The sequence below is a fragment of the Geotrypetes seraphini genome, chromosome 1, assembly GCF_902459505.1.
Source record: "Geotrypetes seraphini chromosome 1, aGeoSer1.1, whole genome shotgun sequence".
NCBI classification, from domain to species: Eukaryota; Metazoa; Chordata; class Amphibia; order Gymnophiona; family Dermophiidae; genus Geotrypetes; species Geotrypetes seraphini.
Window position 1 is genome coordinate 525,451,992 of NC_047084.1, and position 20,402 is coordinate 525,472,393.

Sequence of the window (20,402 nt, forward strand, 5' to 3'; positions counted from 1 at the left end):
AGGAAATCATTAGTCCTTCTGATACCACTCCATCTCAGAAAATTATGGGCACTGTTGGACATTATAAATGCAGTTCATGCAAGTGTTGTGAGATTATGTTACAGTCTAAGATTTTTATTAATCCCCATGATTGTAAAAGATATGAGTTGAAACAATTTAGCAATTGTAATACCAACTATGTCATCTATGTGGTTATATGCCCTTGTTCCAAAGTGCATGTTGGGAAAACCAAGAGATGTTTAAAAGTCCATCTCAGCGAACACAGATCTAACATCAAATATAAGAAGATGGAGGCACCAATTGTACAACACTGCTGTGAAATGAATCATGTTTTCACCGTATTGAAATGCATGACCATCGATGTTGAGAAGTTTAATTTCAGGGGAGGCAACAGAGATAGACTTCTTGTACAATGTGAACAACGTTGGATTCATAAATTGAATTCTTTAGAATCAGTCGGATTGAACAACAATATTGAATGGAAAGCTTTTTTCTAAAATATCCTATTGTCAGTTTTTGCTTTTTGGCTTTACTATTTATCATTGGTTTGAAGCTCAGTGCAGGTTTTTCATATTTTTAGAACCCACCATAAATATGAAACCAGGGTTAAAATATAAACGGTTTACAATATTGTAAAATAAAGAGGGAGGGGAACAAATGCAAACAAACAAAACAGACTCTACAAATATCTCCAAAATATGAGGGGAAAATAGATTAGGCTCTGAGTTTGTTTTGGTTTTTTTCTTTTACAATTTTGATTGCTGATTGAGAAAACAAAATTTGAGTCTGGTTACTATGCTTGGGTTCTATTGTAAACCACTTTGATTGTACCATAGAAAGATCAAATCTAAACCCTATTACATAATTAAGGATTCTCTCCCTCAAGCTGGAAGGCTAATCTGGGGATGGGGAGAAATTGGAGACCAACTTGTCCTACCTGTTTTGATGACTAGCTGTATGTAACTTTCTTTGTAACTTGGACAGTAGCATACTGGAAAGCTGTTCTTCTGTCCTAACACTTAAATTATTCTCCCTTTTACAAAACTGCAGAAGCAGTTTTTAGCACAAGCCAGCATGCTGAATGCTCTGCGTTGCTCCCGATGCTCATAGGAACTCTGTTAGAAGCAGCACAGAGCATTCAGCACACCAGTCAACGCTAAAAACTGCTTTCACGGTTTTGTAAAAAGAAGAAGTTAGTGCTGATCTCAAAGAAAATATGTGGCTTTCATGGCATAAATTCATGCACCTGCACTGTCGGGGTTCAATAAAATTTAACAGACAAGTTTAAACTTCAACTTTTTGTTTTGGTTGTTTGTCTTTTCTTTTTACTAAAAAAGAGAAAATTATGTTAATTTTGCCCAGGTATCAGTAACAACTTCTCTCTTATTTTGTTTAATTATAAATTTCATGTGACTTAACATGAATTTTACAAATACTTATTACTACTTTTGTCATAATTGTAGTTGATTTCCAGTACAATGAAATTGCCAGAGCGACAGCCAGAATTTTTCTTTTACTATTCGTTGCTGGAAAATGATGTCACAAATGAACCCTTCACCAATTTAATGAATCCAAACTTTGAGCCAGAGAGGGCGTCTGTTAAGATACGTAGTAGTCTTGAAATTCTTCGCATATACTTTGCAGCACATCCAAAACTACAGGTAACTAATTTAATTTTACTTTTTAATCTTTAAACATGCATTTTCTCTTCTTATCCAAATAATTTTTAAATATCTTTGACACCGTTTCATAAAAAGAGCTTGAACTACCACAATATTCAGGGCTCCTGTTTCTTATCCTTTGTTTGTCTTTCTATCTTTAATGTATATCTTCCCTTTGTCCATCTCCCTCTGTTTAGTGTAGTTTCTTCAGATTGTCCTTTCCTTCCTTCTCCTTTTTAATACAATGAACAAACCAAATATCCATTATTTATTTAATTGATATGTGATTGCTGTAAAACACATCTTGAGTCATTAAGTGTATGGGTTAGCAAGTAGCATCTCTTGTTTTATGATTTAGCTGCTCTGAAGAGATTGGTTCAATGATGTAATCAAAGTTTAGGAATAATAGCCAAACTGCACATGATCACGTGATTTAACTAACTAGAATCTAATACCACTGTAGACTGCCAAATGCTGTGCTTCTTCCCAAAGAATCTGTAGACTGGGTTATTGCAGGTATTTTTTTGTAGATGAAGATCTTAGTCTGTTAGCATTCAGAATGTAATGCTGCTGCTGAGTTGCTGGTGACTCTACTGTTCTATTAACACTAACTCAACACTACATTCTTTAAGGCTGCTATGGACTGTATATTTGTGCCCTTCAACGCTTTCAGAGCCACAATATGATAGTTTTGCCTTTTATGATGATACACCACAAGTTGTGTTAGGACCTCCAAAGCATACTAAAATAACCCCTAGTGATAAGTCATGTGGGACTACCACTTGGGGTGCCATTGAACGGACTGTGTCAGAGTGGCCAGGGATGATTAGTCTTTGCTCCTGGCTGTACAGTTTCTGGACCCCAGATGACCCTCCAGGACTCCTCGGATCCCCCCTCCCTACCGGTTTTCTTTCAAGTAGACATTAAGAGGGGACTGAGTTGGGGGAGTGGGGGAGACCCAGAGTTAAAGGCCAGGAGCATCAGGCTACAGTTTCGTGTGGCCTGATGCTCCTGGGCCTTGTGAATAATGCTGCAGGTGAGGTAGTTTACCTCCCCTCTTCGGAACTTGAGCTCTCTCCAAGTTTTCCGCAAACATCTGAAAACCTGGCTTTTCTCAAAAAATGTAAGTCTCTCTCTCCAATTTAGAAATCAAGGAAACTCTTATATCTTGGCATCCCAAGTCCTCTAAATTTTCTTCACACTTCTACCTCTAACCCTCTGTTGTAGTTCCTTCCTATTTCTCCTACTGTAAACCGCGTCAAGCTCTACGAACATGGAGATGATGCGGTATACAAACCTAAGGATTAGATTAGATTAGATTAGATTATGACAGTGTTCCTAAACCTTCTAAGTTTGCCTTTTATGACAGTGATCCTAAACCCACTCAAAACGAAGAAAAAAAGAATTTGTTCAACAATCTGATAATCGTAAATAGAGAACAAATTGATATCAAGTCATATTAAATTTCCAGACCTCAAATACCCAAGGCATTACTCAAATAATTTTTCATGCTCTTGCTGGGGTGGTGTATTCATCATTGGTCTTAGTAAAGTGGCATGTGCTCAAAATATTTAATTTGATTTAATTCAATAAATATAAAGTGCGTAAGGTGCTATGAGAGGAAGGCACTTATCTTTCATGCCCGACAGCTGGCCAATCATTTTTCTACTTTTTTATTTATTTTTTTTTTTAGAAAGGCTCAAGTTTAAACAAAAATAATGAGCACCTGCACAGCCTGTGTCATGTGATTCTAAACCACCTAAGTTTATTGTGGTGTTTTTTTTTTTTTTTAACTTGCTCTATCAATTCACAGCTATGCCCCTTGATAGAGCATATTTGACCTTTCATAGAAGCACTTGGAGCAAACCTTTCTTGAAACAGTATTAGGTAGGATTTCTTTGTTAAATCACATTTTTAAAGCCTTGTACCTCTTAGCTATACCTTTTTACCCATGACATGATAGACTTAACACTTTAGGGGTTTATTAATCGTGGTTCCATTCATTGAATAGTACATAACAGCTATGCCATAATGTCTGCTGCCCAAAAATCATAGCAAAAAAGCATGTAGGTTCTAGAATAAATTTATACCACAGTTTTAGGTGAATGCTATCTCTATCAGGATAGGCTTTTCCTCAGCCTGGGGCATGTATAGATGGAATTCAAGAAAGGAGTAGGATATACACAGATCATACCTAAGTGCCAAGAAAATGGAAACCAAGCATTAAATGAAATAGTAGCATAAACATAGTAAATAACATAGTATATAAAGACCTGAATGGTCTGATGGTAATAATTGTATTAAGCAGGATATAAGAGCGGGGTGGGCCATAACCCAATATGTATGAGACACCCTTGCCTGAGAAACCTGAAAAGACACCAAGTTAAGACACTAGATATATAAAAATTAAAAAGATGAAGCTGAAGGATGAAAATGCTTCAGGGTTACAGTAAAAATGATGCTTGATTAGCAAATGTTATAGCATATGATAAGTCATAATAGTTGCTATGGGAATTACTAATGAAAGAAACCATTATGGGCACAGCATGCTGGATACAGGCTTTTTCTTTTACCAGTGAAACAAAGATAAGTATATTTGTCAAGGTGTAATGTCTGAAAAACAAGACACTGTGGATAAGCATATAAGAACATAAGAATAGCCTTACTGGGTCAGGCCAATGGTCCATCAAGTCCAGTAGCCCATTCTCACAGTGGCCAATCCAGGTCCTTAGTACCTGGCCAAAACCCAAGGAATAGCACTATTCCATGCTACCGATCCAGGCCAAGCAGTGGCTTCCCCCATGTATGGACTTTTCCTCCAGGAACTTGTCCAAACCTTTCTTAAAACCAGCTCACACCACAACCTCTAGCAATGCGTTCCAGAGCTTAACTATTCGCTGAGTGAAAAATAATTTCCTCCTATTGGTTTTAAAAGTATTTCCCTGTAACTTTGAGTGTCCTCTAGTCTTTGTAATTTTTGACAAGAGTGAAAAATCAATCCACTTATACCCGTTCTACTCCACTCAGGATTTTGTAGACTTCAATCATATCTCCCCTCAGCCATCTCTTTTCCAGGCCGAAGAGGCCTAACCGTTTTAGCCTTTCCTTGTATGAGAGGAGTTCCATCCCCTTTATCATCTTGGTCACTTTTCTTTTAACCTTTTCTAGTGCCACTATATCTTTCTTGAGATAAAGAGACCAGAATTGAACACAATACTCCAGATGAGGTTGCACCATGGAGCGGTATAGGGGCATTATAACATTCTTTAATCGTTAACCATCCCTTTTTTAATAATTCCTAGCATCCTGTTTGCTTTTTTGGCCGCAGCCACACTTTGGCAGTCATAACATTATAGGGGGCTATAATTAAGTCATAAACAATTTATAGATAACAGAAATACAGGCTAGGGGGTCAAACTGACTTGTTATTCAAACTGTCCTCTTGACAATGCTTGGGAAGCAAAACATATCTGTTTATAACAACTAACTTTTTTCACTTACCAAGTTAGGAGAAAATATTGATGTGCTTATAACCATGTCATTGTAAGTAACTGAAATATATTGCTGAAGTATGCAATTTGTAATTGGATGATATCTTTGAGCTTGTAATTTGATTGTAGATTGCATTGACTATATATATTTAATAATGAATTTATTGATGTCATTAGCCCAATAAAATGGCCTGTCACTTGTAATTCGGGGAGAGGTTTTTTCCCTTCCATTTAGTAGGATGCCAAGAACTCCCAAGGCCTTGAATGTTTAAACTACATTTTTGTATTTGATAGTTTTTTTCCTTGGCTTTCTCCAGAGATGGAACTAAAAGCTGAGGGGTTGTATAGCCTGTTCATGTAGTTATTTAGAGCAAACAGGTCCATCCAGTCTGCCCTATAATTAAATGCTTTACAATTTCATGATTGAATTAGTGTGTTTATTCTTTTCACTCTGGTGCTCCATTATCTCTCTCTTTTCTACTATTCTGTACACCCCTCACAGTGCATTACACTCATTAGATTCAATGTTTGGTTTTTCAAATCCACACTCAGCGCACTTACACCCCCCCCCCCTGCTTTTTACAAAACCATGCTAGCAGATTTAAAGGGCTTTGGGGCTTTTGCTGCACGGCCGTTAGCACAGCTTTGTAAAAGGGTTAAACCAATCAGATGTACAGCCTTTTATTTTTTTAGCCCCATCTTTATGGAATGCACTGCCAGAAATCTTGAATGCGGAACACTCTCTCATTCGTTTTAAGGCCTTACTGAAAACCTATCTATTCTTATCTCCAAACTGAACAGATTGGTATGATGTTCAGTCAAGATAGGTCCAGGCAGATGTCATATTTTATTATATGTGAATTTTTGTTGTCTGCTATATGAAGCTTCTGCCATCAGGCTAATCTTCAACTTAAAAAAAAATTTAGCCACATAACTATGTGCTATCAAAAGCTGCATTGGCTGACAATTGAAGGTCGGGTGCTCCTCAAATTTGGATGCCTCTTGAAGCATTATATAGTCTACTGCCTAACTACCTCATTAATCAATTTATATTCACTGGACCTGGTTGATTCACACATCTTAAATCATTCTTCACCTTCCCCTCAAAGGCTGCACTCAAAAAAGATTCATCAACAGACTACTATCTTATCAAGCTGCTATCAAAGACCCAGAACTGAGTCAACTGGTTAAAGCATCGGGAAGCTCCTAAAACCATACCTTTTTCCCAGGCCCATCTTAGATACTCTCGGAACACTCTCAAACACTTGCCTGTTACTCATGACATAGTTCACTGACACTGGTCTGATATGCCTCCTCTGTATACCACAACTACCTTCCTCTAAACCTTACAGTTTACTTCTGTTTCCAAGTTAAACGACAGCCCCTTGTCACTAATATTTCTACCACTTTGTAAATATATACTGTCGCCACCTTTTGGTATCATGAGGGAGTGAGAAACCTTTACAGGAACCCCACAGCTCAAATCTTAATCAATGGGGATATTACTGATACATTTGGTCCTGAGTGGGGGTTCTAGACAAGGTTGCCCCTTTTGCCTTTGTTATCTCCCTGGAACCATTAGTGGCCAAGATTTGGCAAAGGGCTCAATTGCAGAGGTATTGAAGAGGGGCTTGAAGGGTATAAGATAAAGGAAGAATATTCTTGACAAGTTAGAGGTTATCCCAGGCCTCTGTTATAAGTGGAAAGAGTTACCGGTACTTATTTCTTTTTTTTTCTGACACGTTGCTCTGGTCAAGATGATGCTACCGAAGATATTGTATTCATTGCAAATGTTGCCTCTATGGATTAAGAGCAGAGATGATGCGTTTTACTGAAGTGTAGTGACGACTTTTATTTGGATATCCAAGCAACCACGTATTGGATATGTCAAGTTGGCTAGAGTTTGGAGTGGTGGTGGTGGAGTAAATTTGCCAGACTTGCGGTTATATAATGCTGCGGCTCTTTTAATAATAGTTTATTTTTATATACCGCCAAACCATCAGTTCATGGCGGTTTACACAATAATAATTACGATGAATCCGTGAGATGCATACGGGCTGCCATCGGTTTGCCTCTGGGTATTTTGGGAAATCCATAGGTACCCCATTCTCACCTTTTGGGGCACTGCAGGGAGGCAGGTGGAAAACTAAACTAAACCTTAAACTTATATACTGCATCTTCTCTATAAATGTAGAGCTTGACACGGTTTTCAAAAATTAAAAGGGAAGTACTGTGGGAGTTGGTTGTAGGGGGAAATAGAAAATTACATTTTTGAAAATAGCCAAGTTTTCAAGTGACTTGTGACCCCAGTGTTATTAAGACCTGTGACCCCAATGTTATTAAGACCATTGCAACTGGCTTGGCAGTGGTGGAAATGTGTCTGGAGTAGGGAAGGCAAAAGACCTCTCTCCCTTCTGGATTTTTTGACAGGGCGTGGGAACCCCTCTTTTTTTTTTCTCGGTGGACCTCACTGGGGTGTAAATACATGGACCATCTTTGGATCTTGGTCGGGGGCTTGTTCTATCTTTTCAGGACTGCCAGCGAAGATGGGGATGGTCCAATAGGGGGGACTTTGCTTACCTGCAAATGTGGAGCTATTGTCGGTCATTGGGCTTAGCAGGGGAAGGGGGATCTTCAAGAAAGGGATAAAGACCATCCTCTTTATAGACTACTTTAACCATTAAAACAACATAGAGGAGACAGTTGGCTAGTCCCCCCTCCCCTCCCCCAAAAAATGAGGAACTCAATAGGAAGAACACAATAATAATAAATAACAGTTTATATACCGCAGTACCATTAAAGAATAAGAACATAAGAATTGCTGCTGCTGGGTCAGACCAGTGGTCCATTGTGCCCAGCAGTCCGCTCACACGGCGGCCCTCAGGTCAAAGACCAGTGCTCTAAATGAGTCCAGCCTCACCTGCGTACATTCCAGTTTAGCAGGAACTTGTCCAACTTTGTCTTGAATCCCTGGAGGGTATTTTCCCCTATAACAGACTCCGGAAGAGCGTTCCAGTTTTTTACCACATTCTGGGTGAAGAAGAACTTCCTTACGTTTGTACGGAATCTATCCCCTTTCAACTTTAGAGCATGTCCTCTCGTTCTTCCTACCTTGGAGAGTGTGAACAATCTGTCTTCATCTGCCAAGTCTATTCCCTTCAGTATTTTGAATGTTTCGATCATGTCCCCTCTGTCTCTTCTTTTCAAGAGAAAAGAAGCCCATTTTCTCCAATATCTCACTGTACGGCAACTCCTCCAGCCCCTTAACCATTTTAGTTGCTCTTTGAACCCTTTTGAGTAGTACCGTTCCTTCTTCATGTATGGTGAACAGTGCTGGACGCAGTACTCCAGGTGAGGGTGTAGCATGGCCCGGCACAGTGGCATGATAACCTTCTCTGATCTGTTCGTGATCCCCTTCTTAATCATTCCTAACATTCTGTTCGCCCTTTTTGCCGCCGCCGTGCATTGTGCGGACGGCTTCATCGACTTGTCAATCAGAACTCCCAAGTCTCTTTCCTGGGAGGTCTCTCCACCCTCCCGGTACCGCCCCGGACATCCTGTATTCGTGCATGAGATTTTTGTTACCGACATGCATCACTTTGCACTTATCCACTTTGAACCTCATTTGCCATGTCGATGCCCATTTCTCAAGCTTGATTATATCACTTTGTAGATCTTCGCAATCCCCCTGTGTCTTCACTACTCTGAATAACTTCGTATCATCCACAAATTTAATCACCTCATTCGCCGTACCAATGTCCAGATCGTTTATAAAGATGATGAAGAGCACGGGTCCAAGCACAGAACCCTGCGGCACCCCACTGGTGACGCTCTTCCAGTCCGAGTATTATCCATTTACCCTCACTCTCTGTTTCCTATACTCCAGACAGTTTTTAATTCACTTGAGTATTTCATCCTTGATTCCATGGCTCGCAATTTTCCGAAGTAGTCGTTCATGTGGAACCTTGTCGAGCGCCTTCTGAAAATCCAGATATACAATGTCTTTGTCTATCTGCCTGTTTACTCCCTCAAAGAAGTGCAGCAAGTTCGTCAAACAAGATCTGCCTTTGCTGAAACCGTGCTGGCTGGTCCTCATCAGACCGTGTTTGTCAAGGTGATCAATGATGCGGTCCTTTATCAGCGCCTCTACCATCTTTCCCAGTACCGAAGTCAGACTCACCAGTATGTAGTTTCCTGGATCTCCCCTCGAACCTTATAAATATACCAAGGGCTGAAGCCCAGAAAACTAGACTCTGAGGAAGATAATACTTTATTTTTTCTTTTTTTTATAATTCTTTATTCATTTTTAAAACTTACATCAAGTGTACAATTAATAAAACATTTAAGATTAAATACATCACTTGAATTTTCTTAGTATATTCGGATACATAAGTTTATTCCCTTCCCACCTACCCATTCCATTCATATTTAATCAAAAATATACAAATATAAATACTCTTATTTATATGATCATACTTTAAAGATAAACATAAAACACAACACAAAACACAAAACAGATACATGTATATTGACTAGTTGAATAGACCAAACTCCTTAGAAGCTGTGTAAATATTGTGTACTTAGCTACAATAGTAAACCTAATATTAGATGTGAATATAGGTGGGATGATTGATTTGGTATGAACATATACATATAAGTGCCGGTAACATACAGTCATGTGAAAAAATTAGGACACCCCATGAAATATTCATTTCTTTTTAAGAAATGTTTACATATCAATGTCGAATCTTCTTTTTTTAATTTCACTCTTAAAAAGAAAGTGATGTAATTGCAGGTAAACAACAAAAATTTTCCTCGATTTACTCATGAAACAAAAGATATCCACAAAAATATGTATTCTAACTGAGGAATAAATTAGGACACCCTATACCCTAATAGCTAGTGTTACCCCCTTTGGCTGAAATAACTGCAGTGAGACGCTTCTTGTAGCCATCTACCAGTCTCTGAGATGCTTGAGGGGTTTCTTGCATGTACAGCTGGTTTCAAATCCACCCCACAGCATCTCAATGGGATTAAGATCAGGACTTTGACTCAGCCACTCCAGGACTCTCCATTTCTTAGTTTTCAGCCAGTCCTTGGTAGATTTACTGGTATGTTTTGGGTCATTGTTGTGTTGCAGATTCCAGTTCCGCTTCAGCTTTAATTTTCTTGCAGATGGTTTCGCATGTTTCTCAAGCACCCTCTGATACATGGTATAATTCTTGGTGGATTCTATGATGGTGAGCTAGCCAGGTCCTGCTGCAGCAAAGCATCCCCAAACCATGACACTTCCAACTCCATGCTTCACAGTTGGTATGAGGTTCTTTTCCTGGAATGCTGTATTCGGTGTATGCCAAACTTGTCCTCTTTTCTGGTGTCCAAATAATTCAATTTTAGACTCATCTGTCCATAGAACACTATTCCAGAAGTTCTAGTGTTTGTCTACGTTCTCTCTGGCAAACTTCAGTCTGGCCGTGATGTTTGTCTTAGAGAGCAAATGTTTCCTCCTTGCACATCTACCATACAAGTTAAATTTGTGTAGTCTCTTTCTGATTGTAGAGGCATGCACTTTCACATTAACAGTAGCAAGAGCCTGCTGTAGGTCCCATGATGACATTTTAGAGTTTTTGGAGACTTCTTTTAGCATCTTGCGGTCTGCTCTGGATGTCAGCTTGCTTGGATGGTGAGCAGCCAGGTTTGCTCATAGATGGGTAAAAAGTACATGACAAATGGTACATGACGTAAAAGGTTCCAAAACATTATTGTTTATTAATTATTCATATTAAATCTCAAAAGATTATTACATCACCGGGAGATCTTTACAGATGCCAAATGCTGGCCTTTCTGACAAAGATCTCAATCTGATAATTCGTTGCTCCCCAATATGCATCTTTTGTCCTGCATGACATCATTACTTGTCAGCCAATCCATTAACAGAGGCTGTCCTTAGATTTGGACAAAGGAAATTCCTTTACAAGTTTTCAAACTCAAAGACATAGTTTTTAAAGTCATATTTTTGTTTACATTAATTTCTGAATATGCATAAATATTTTATAACATAGCCAAAAAAAAACTTTAAATCTAAACCTGCTTATCTGTTTCAAGAGAGCCTGCATTTCTTTTCAGGATCTGTTGAAAAAAATGCTGAAAAGTTCATGTCTCTGTCAGCACCATAGAAAGGAGGGGGGTTATTTATTCCCCACTGCTCTGAGCTCTGCAAAAACTACAGTGTCTCTGATTCTAACTTAACCATTTCCAGATGTTGCCTCAGGAGTTCTCCTTAGAGTTTCTTCAGGTTTAAACTATATAAAATATTGGAAATTAAGTACACACCATTCTTTCACATATCTTTCATAACATCCATCATTCATTCGGGGCCCCATTCACACATCCAACATGGTATATTGTTTTCATACTTAATACATGTTATACCCCAATTTGGGATATGTAATCTGATATGCTCCTAAACAGCTCAAGCACATCTGTTATCAATTAGAACCACAAGGCTCAAAGCGGGAAACGAACAAAGATAGACAAAGAGAGAGAGAAAGAAACATGGAGGCAGTTTAACTTTTTCTTATCGTGTGTCCCGGATGACGGGACATTCCAAAAATGACATAGACAATAGATAAACAGTCTGTATGGACTAATAAAGAGCCAGGAACACAAAATATTTGAATTTACAGACTTATGACTTATTTACATTATGTTTACAATAGCTGTAAATGATAACGGTGAATAATACAAAACTTTGAAAAATAATTACGATTGGAACCAGCGTAATGTAAAATTTATTACAATAGGAAAAGGTTAATACCTCCATGTATTTTGTATATCCTGATTTCCTCTATGATTCTGGCTTAATAGCAAAGTACATAAAAAGAATATTATTTTGCTTTTTCTTAATATTAATCTGTAGTGTGTTTTCCTGGCCTTGGCTACATCCATATTCAGATTTTTATTCACCAACTTTTTGTACGCTTCTATTGGGCATGGCCTGAACTAACGCATATGCTTGTATCTAACTAGAGTTACCCAGAACCATACGAAAAGCAGGCATTTTTGTAGAAAAACTCCACAAAATACTCCACAAACACATCTTATTATCCATTCCATTAACATACCATAGCGCCCCCTAGAGTGCCACCTCAATGGCCAGACCTGGGCATGTTGGCAGTTGTTTGGAAAGTCTTCCATGTGTACACTATTTTCCGCACCATGGAATGGCTAATGTCAAAATTCTTTCGAGATCTTTTTAAATCCCTTACCAGCCTTATAAGCTGCTACAATCTTCTTTCTGAAGGCCTCAGACAGCTCTTTTGATCTCACCATGGTGTTCACTTTCACAGCAGCAGTCATGAGCACACCAAACTAAATGTCTGAGGTTTAAGTAGGGCAAACTTCCTTCAAAATGCTGAGTAATGATGTTGTAATCGTGTGCACCTGATGTGATATGCCTGTGTGTGATTTGAGCTACTTTAAGTGGGAGGATATGTGGGGTGTCCTAATTTATTCCTCAATTAGAATACATATTTTTGTGGATATCTTTTGTTTTCATGAATAAATGAAGGAAAATTTTTGTTATTTACCTGCAATTACATCACTTTCTGTTCCAGAGATAAATTAAAAAAAATAAATTGACATTGATGTGTGAACATTTCTTAAGAAAGAACTGAATATTTCATGGGGTGTCCTAATTTTTTCACATGACTGTAAGTAGGATGATTGATTATGCCATAATTATGCCGATATTAATAACTGTATTGTAACACTGCTACTGAAGCCCCTGTAACTCTATTTAGAGCTATCTTGCAGAAGCTTCTTGTAACTGAATTGTAACACCTTTTAGTAGTGGTATAGAAGCTCATAATAAACAATATTCCCTTTTAAATTGGGTCACCTTGTTTTGGTTATGCCAGCACCCAATAATAGTTCAAATTGGGGAGGGAGTCCAGGCCCACTACTCACCTTCATCAGATGGCTACAGATTGGGGAGAACTGTTGGGCAAGACAGTACTGCTAACGTGTCTTGATAAAAGGAGCCCATAGTGTATTTTACTAGATGCAAGGGAAAGCAAAAGGGGTTGTGGGCAGATGATTTTTGCCTCAGGTGTAAGATACAGAGGGGAACTTTGCTTCACCATTTTATGGAATGTTCCTCTTTGCGGAGGTTCTGGCCTGAGGTGTTGATTAGGCTGGAGAATGTCCTGGGCTTCTCACTGGATTGGTCTTATAAAATCTTGCTCCTTGGTATCAAGTAACCCCTCATAGAACAGGTCCTGCCAGAGTCTAGTAGATGTTTCCTGTTGTTCACTTTTGCCCTGGCCAAGAAAGTTATTATGCAGCATTGGAAGGGAGAGATTTTACCCTCTTTTAAACATTTAGAAACATAGAAATAGACGGCAGATAAGGGCCACGGCCCATCTAGTGTGCCCACCTTAATGACCCACCCCTACCTTTCTCTGTGAAGAGAACCCACATGACGATCCCATTTTGTCTTAAAATCGGGCACGCTGCTGGCCTCAATCACCTGAAGTGGAAGATCATTCCAGCGATCTACCACTCTCTCGGTGAAAAAGTACTTTCTGGTGTCACCATGCAGCTTCCCTCCCCTGATTTTCCACGGATGCCCTCTTGTAGCCGTGGGACCTTTGAAAAAGAAGATATCTTCTTCCACCTTGATACAGCCCGTGAGATATTCCCAAATGGGAGAGTGAGAATGTAGGAGACTAGAACATTCCAGGAAAGCATGCTATAAACCTTACTTGGATTTCTGGAAGACATTTCAAAATCTCTGTGATTTGATGTCCCGGGTGTATATGTGTGTTGGGGGGTGAAATGGGGGATAGTGTTTCTGTGCTAATAGAAAAATTTGGGGATGTCTCTGTCTTTCGCATTACTATCTTTCCATGATATTGTATATTGCTATTTCCTTGTCTTTTTGTGCTTTTATACACAATGGGCTGCCTTTATGCCTGTTACTGGTGATTGACTTGTATTATATTTTGTATTTCATGGTTGTACTGTTGGGTGTTCCTTAATTAAAATAAAAAAAACAAAAAAACACACACCAAACAGTGATTTTTATGCTGCTTATGTTAGGAATAAGCAGTGGATTTCCCCAAGCCATCTCAATAATGGCCTATGCTATGGGCTTCTCTTTTAGTAAATTATCCAAACCTGTTTTAAACCCTGATAAGTGAACTGATTTCACCACATTCTCTGGCAACGAATTCCAGAATTTAATTACACGTTGTGTGAAGAAATATTTTCTCTGGTTTGTTTTAAGTCTATTACTTAGTTGCTTTATTGCATGCTCCCTATTCCTAATATTTTTGGAAAGAGTGAACAAGTGTTTCACATCTACCTGTTCCACTCCACTCAGTATTTTCTAGACCTCTATCATATCACCCCTGAGCCGTCTTTTCTCCAGGCAGAAGAGCCCTAGCCACTTTAGCCTTTCCTCATAGGGAAGTCATCATTTTCATTGCCCTTCTCTGTACCTTTTCTAATTCTGCTATATCTTTTTGGAGATGCAGCAATCAGAATTGCACACACAATTCAAAGTGCAGCTGCACTATGGAGCAATACAAGGTCAGTTATAATCTCATCTTTTGTTTTCCATTCCTTTCCTGATGATTTCTAACATTCTTTTTGCTTTCTTAGCCCCACTGAGCTGAGAGGAATGGGGGAAGGGGGGTAGTTTTTGGTCTTTCATTACCGTATTTTCGCGGATATAACGCGCACCATTGTAAAACGCGCACAGGGGTATAGCGCGCAGAAATCACGATGATATGTACAAAAACTTTTCTATACCGCGCTCAGGCATATAACGCGCATGCTGCCCGACTCTCCTCTGGCCACCCCGACTCTCCTTTCGCCCTCCCCGACTCTCATCTGGTTGCCCCGACTCACCCTGACTTTCGGTGCACTGCCCCGACTCTCCTCTGGTTGCCCCGACTCACCGTTCACCCGCCCTGACTTTTGGTGCACTGCCCCGCCTCTCCGTGCCTGTCCCCCTTGAAGTCCTGTCCCCCCTTGAAGGTCTGCCTGTCCCCCCTTGAAGTCCTGTCCCCATCCTGAAAGCCTGATGCCCCCCCTCGACGTCCGATTCTTCTCCCCCCTCGGCAGGACCACTCGCACCCCCACCCCGAAGGACCGCCGACTCCCCGACAATATTGGGCCAGGAGGGAGCCCAAATCCTCCTGGCCACGGCGACCCCCTAACCCCACCCCGCACTACATTACGGGCAGGAGGGATCCCAGGCCCTCCTGCCCTCGACGCAAACCCCCTCCCCCCAACGACCGCCCCCCCCAAGAACCTCCGCCCGTCCCCCAGCCGACCCGCGACCCCCCTGGCCGACCCCCACGACACCCCCACCCGCCTTCCCCGTACTTTGTGTAGTTGGGCCAGAAGGGAGCCCAAACCCTCCTGGCCACGGCGACCCCCTAACCCCACCCCGCACTACATTACGGGCAGGAGGGATCCCAGGCCCTCCTGCCCTCGACGCAAACCCCCCTCCCTCCAACGACCGCCCCCCCCCCAAGAACCTCCGACCGACCCGCGACCCCCCTGGCCGACCCCCCCACCCCCCTTCCCCGTACCTTTGGAAGTTGGCCGGACAGACGGGAGCCAAACCCGCCTGTCCGGCAGGCAGCCAACGAAGGAATGAGGCCGGATTGGCCCATCCGTCCTAAAGCTCCGCCTACTGGTGGGGCCTAAGGCGCGTGGGCCAATCAGAATAGGCCCTGGAGCCTTAGGTCCCACCTGGGGGCGCGGCCTGAGACACATGGTCGGGTTTGGCCCATGTGCCTCAGGCCGCGCCCCCAGGTGGGACCTAAGGCTCCAGGGCCTATTCTGATTGGCCCACGCGCCTTAGGCCCCACCAGTAGGCGGAGCTTTAGGACGGATGGGCCAATCCGGCCTCATTCCTTCGTTGGCTGCCTGCCGGACAGGCGGGTTTGGCTCCCGTCTGTCCGGCCAACTTCCAAAGGTACGGGGAAGGGGGGTGGGGGGGTCGGCCAGGGGGGTCGCGGGTCGGTCGGAGGTTCTTGGGGGGGGGCGGTCGTTGGAGGGAGGGGGGTTTGCGTCGAGGGCAGGAGGGCCTGGGATCCCTCCTGCCCGTAATGTAGTGCGGGGTGGGGTTAGGGGGTCGCCGTGGCCAGGAGGGTTTGGGCTCCCTTCTGGCCCAACTACACAAAGTACGGGGAAGGCGGGTGGGGGTGTCGTGGGGGTCGGCCAGGGGGGTCGCGGGTCGGCTGGGGGACGGGCGGAGGTTCTTGGGGGGGGGGCGGTCGTTGGGGGGGGGGGGTTTGCGTCGAGGGCAGGAGGGCCTGGGATCCCTCCTGCCCGTAATGTAGTGCGGGGTGGGGTTAGGGGGTCGCCGTGGCCAGGAGGGTTTGGGCTCCCTCCTGGCCCGATATTGTTGGGGAGTCGGCGGTCCTTCGGGGTGAGGGTGCGAGTGGTCCTGCCGGGGGGGGGATGTATCGGACGTCGGGGAGTCGGCCGGGCAAGAGGGCTTGGGCTCCCTCTTGCTCCGATCGTGGATGCGGGTGCGGGTGGGAGCGCGTGCGAGCGGTCGTTCGGGGTGGGGGTGCGAGCGGTCCTGCTGGGGGGGTGAATCGGGCGTCGGGCGGGGTGGGAACTATGTTTAAAAACTTTTGTATACCGCGCTCAGGCATATAACGCGCGAGGGGTATGCGCGGTACGTAAAATCACGTATAACGCGCGCGTTATATCCGCGAAAATACGGTAATTGTATGGATTGGTAGAAAAGAATTTATTATATGGTATATATGTATTATATTTGTTATGAAGGGGATGGGAAGGAGGGGGATAAACTTTATAAATTAGATTATTGTAGAAAACCAAGTGTTATATCCAAGTTAAAATGTTGTTACTTTTTGATACACTTGTTGTAAGTTATAAAAATGAATAAAGAATATTAAAAAAAAAACCAAAACATATTCTCAACGATACCTAGATCCTTTTCCTGGGTAGCGACTTCTAACATGAAACCCTGCATCAATAACCAGTTTTTAATCCATACTAGGACATTACCTCCTATCTCATGACTTTCCAATTTTCTCAGAAGTCTTTCATGAGGTACTTTGTCAAATCCAAATACACAATATCAATCAGCTCACCTTTATCCACGTTTGTTCACCTTTTTGAAGAAATGTAGTAGATTGGTGAGACAAGATTTCCCTTGACTTAATCCATGCTTATGTATATGCTCTGTAATTTTGTTCTTTATAGTAGTCTCTATCATTTTGTCTAGCACCAATGTCTGACTTTCTGATCTATAATTTCCAGAATCACCTCTGGAGCCCTTTTAAAATTGGCGTTGCATTGGCCACCCTCCAGTCTTCCGGTACCACACCGGATTTTAAAGATAAATTACAAATTACCAACACTAGTTTTGCAAATTCATTTTTCAATTTTATCATTACTGTGGGATGTATACCATCAGGTCCAGGTGCTTTGCTACTGTTCAATTTTCTCTGATTGTCTTATTACATCTTCCAGTATTACAGAAATTTATTTCAGTTTTTGACATATCAGCATTGAATACCATGTTTGGCACTGGTATCTCCCCCATATCTTCCTAAATCAGAATCGAAGCTGAAATTCCACACTAGTAATTTACATCTCCATTGGAATTTTTCCCAATTTTCAAACCCCTCCCAGTTCATTTCCCTTAGTTTTCATAGTGACAATCAGCTAAGGACCATGCTTTAAAAATGAATGCATAATACTGTAACATAGTCAATAAATCTGTCCCACAATCCTTCATTCTATTCTTTCTCTTCATTTGTTTTAAGGCTATTAAATCAGACAGTCTTCATCAACTGATATTACTTTGCACGATCCGCTTGCAATAGTCTATTTCAAGGCAAATCTTTCTTAATGAAACATTTTTATTTTTCAAACAGATCCACCTTTGTTGTGGGGATCAGTCACTTGGCAGCACAGAGATATCAATAACTGGATTACTAAAGGAGAACGCAGAGATGGAGCAGCAACCTGTAGTTATTGAAGGAGCATTTATCCTTACTCCTCCACATAGAACCAAACAAACTCTGCCTCCATTGCCTTTAGATACGGCTCCTACTGTTGGTGTATTAGTGGCCTTACAAAAGGAAGGCATACTTAACAAGGTAAGATTTACATATTTGACTACCTTATTTGAATCAGTATTGGGGGGGGGGGTCACGTGATGTCTCGCTTTTGAGTGGATGTTGGTGGAATGAGCTCACGCGCTGATCTGCTATTTTTTTTCTATCCCATGGTTTTTCTTTAGCGTATTTTTTTACCTTATTGTATGTTTCTAACCTTTGCCCTAACTATCAAAGATTTGGGCTGCACACATAGCGATTTTATTGATGTCCTGGCTGTCAAGATGTGATAGAGATAAAACACGAGTGCCAGAGCTTAAAATGTTGGATGAAGAATGTACAGGGCCACAATCAATCAGCTCAGCTTGAATAACGGAGGTTGTCCAAGAAGTGAAGTTGGCTGGATAACAAACTTCAAAATATTGCTGAGAAGATAGATATGATGGACGTTTGGTCATTTGGAATTACTTCATGCAGACCTTGCTACTTACCAGCAATGACCTTTTTCAGTTTGGAGGACCACATGCAGTGCCATGAAGTAGACCAGCAAAGTCTCCAAACAAAGGTGGTGATCCTTGAAACAAAAATTGATGATTTGGAAAATCGATTGCACCGCAGTAATCTCAGGCTTATTGGTCTACCCGAATCTGTCGAGGATACTGAGCAAAGAGAGTTCCCGGAGTTCTGGCTGGTGCAAACTTTACAACTTAATTCATCGGCAGGCCCTTCGAAAATCGAACGGGCCCATCAGCTGGGATCCCTTGGTGCTCCGGGATCGAGACCTCACACAGTTATTTTCAAGCTACTTAATTTCATGCACAAAAGCAAGACATTCTCTGTGTGGTACGGTAGTCAGGCCTACTTACTTACAACAATACTAAAATACTGTGCTTCCAAAACTATTCGTTGGCGGTATTGGCTAAGAGGAAGAAGTTTGTTTTGGCGTGCTCCTTGTAACATCAAAACAAAGTACAGTTTGCTTTATTATATCCAGCTAGCCTTAAGGTACGCCACAAGTTTCTCACCTCTGCCCACAAAGCTTTGCAGTTTGCACAAGCTATCTTCCGAATGGCTACCCCCCCGAGTGAAAAGATCTGCTTTTCACAGTGCTAAATGGTTATACCATATACATGATAAGTGTGTTTCCATGACTTAGTTTTCAAGGAGATCGAAATATATTTTCCATTAAGTCGACCTGCTGGTTGAATGGACTTGTGCAAACTTTCAGTTCTGGTTGCAGTTTACCTTGGAGACTGTATTTGGCTTTTCTCCTTTGTTGCCTATTCTTAGGAGAATTTCTTGGAAAACTATTGTTTATATTGTGAGAGACACTGAGGGATTATTTCTTTTAGATTTTATTTTTTAAGGACTGTTTGAATGTTTCTTAATGGCCATATGTGTGAACTGAGTGTGTTGTATGAATGGAACCTTGGAAAGGATTTCAAGGTCCTTTTCGGCAGGAGGTTATTCTGTTTGACCCCGGTATTGCTATTGTCATATCTTTCTAAATATCGATGCCCTCTGGTGATTTGACACTATGGACCTTTTGTTGGACCATCAGGGTTGATTCTGGGGTTACAGATAATTATTTTGCCCTGATCTTGGATCTACCACGAGAACTGGCGGCAGCTATTCAGAGAGCAGCACGAGGCCAAGCAAGAAACACTAAAAGCTCGGCCCTGTCGGGTGCGTTGCTGGCCGCGAAATGGGAACCGGGGACAGAGAGGGTCAGCACGGGGCAGGGCGCTGAAAGATTGCTCCTGCCCCGTATACCGCTGGACCACCAGGGATTAAAAACGGCGCAAAATGTAAGCACAGGAAATAGTTTAAAAAGTGGATTAAAAAAAAAAAAAAGTTAGTTGGTCAGAATGGGAGAAAGGATGCATCCCTCCTGTCCCGGCCTGCCGTATCGTCCATGAGGGGGTAACCCGAGTATAGGATGAGACCAATGTTCCCTCTAAGGATCGATGAGGTGTGTGCAAAAAAAAATATGCATGAGCGAAAAGTTACATACTCCACAAATTTATGAGCAGGCACGGAGGACGCATTTTTAAACAAATGTAGTTTATCCTTGTACTCCTTATGTATTTTTAATCATCTATGGATATGTTTTTTTTTTTATTTTTTATTTA

General features: G+C 41.6%; 1 protein-coding gene across 1 annotated transcript in view; it reads left to right on the plus strand.

Annotated features, from left to right (window-relative positions):
• Window positions 1-20,402, plus strand: part of CEP120 (centrosomal protein 120) — a 247,075-nt gene that overhangs the window by 72,162 nt on the left and 154,511 nt on the right. Inside the window, exons 6-7 of the mRNA XM_033929005.1 lie at window positions 1,464-1,661; window positions 18,088-18,312. Of these exons, the coding sequence (XP_033784896.1) occupies window positions 1,464-1,661; window positions 18,088-18,312 (423 nt within the window). The remainder of the gene's footprint in view (window positions 1-1,463; window positions 1,662-18,087; window positions 18,313-20,402) is intronic.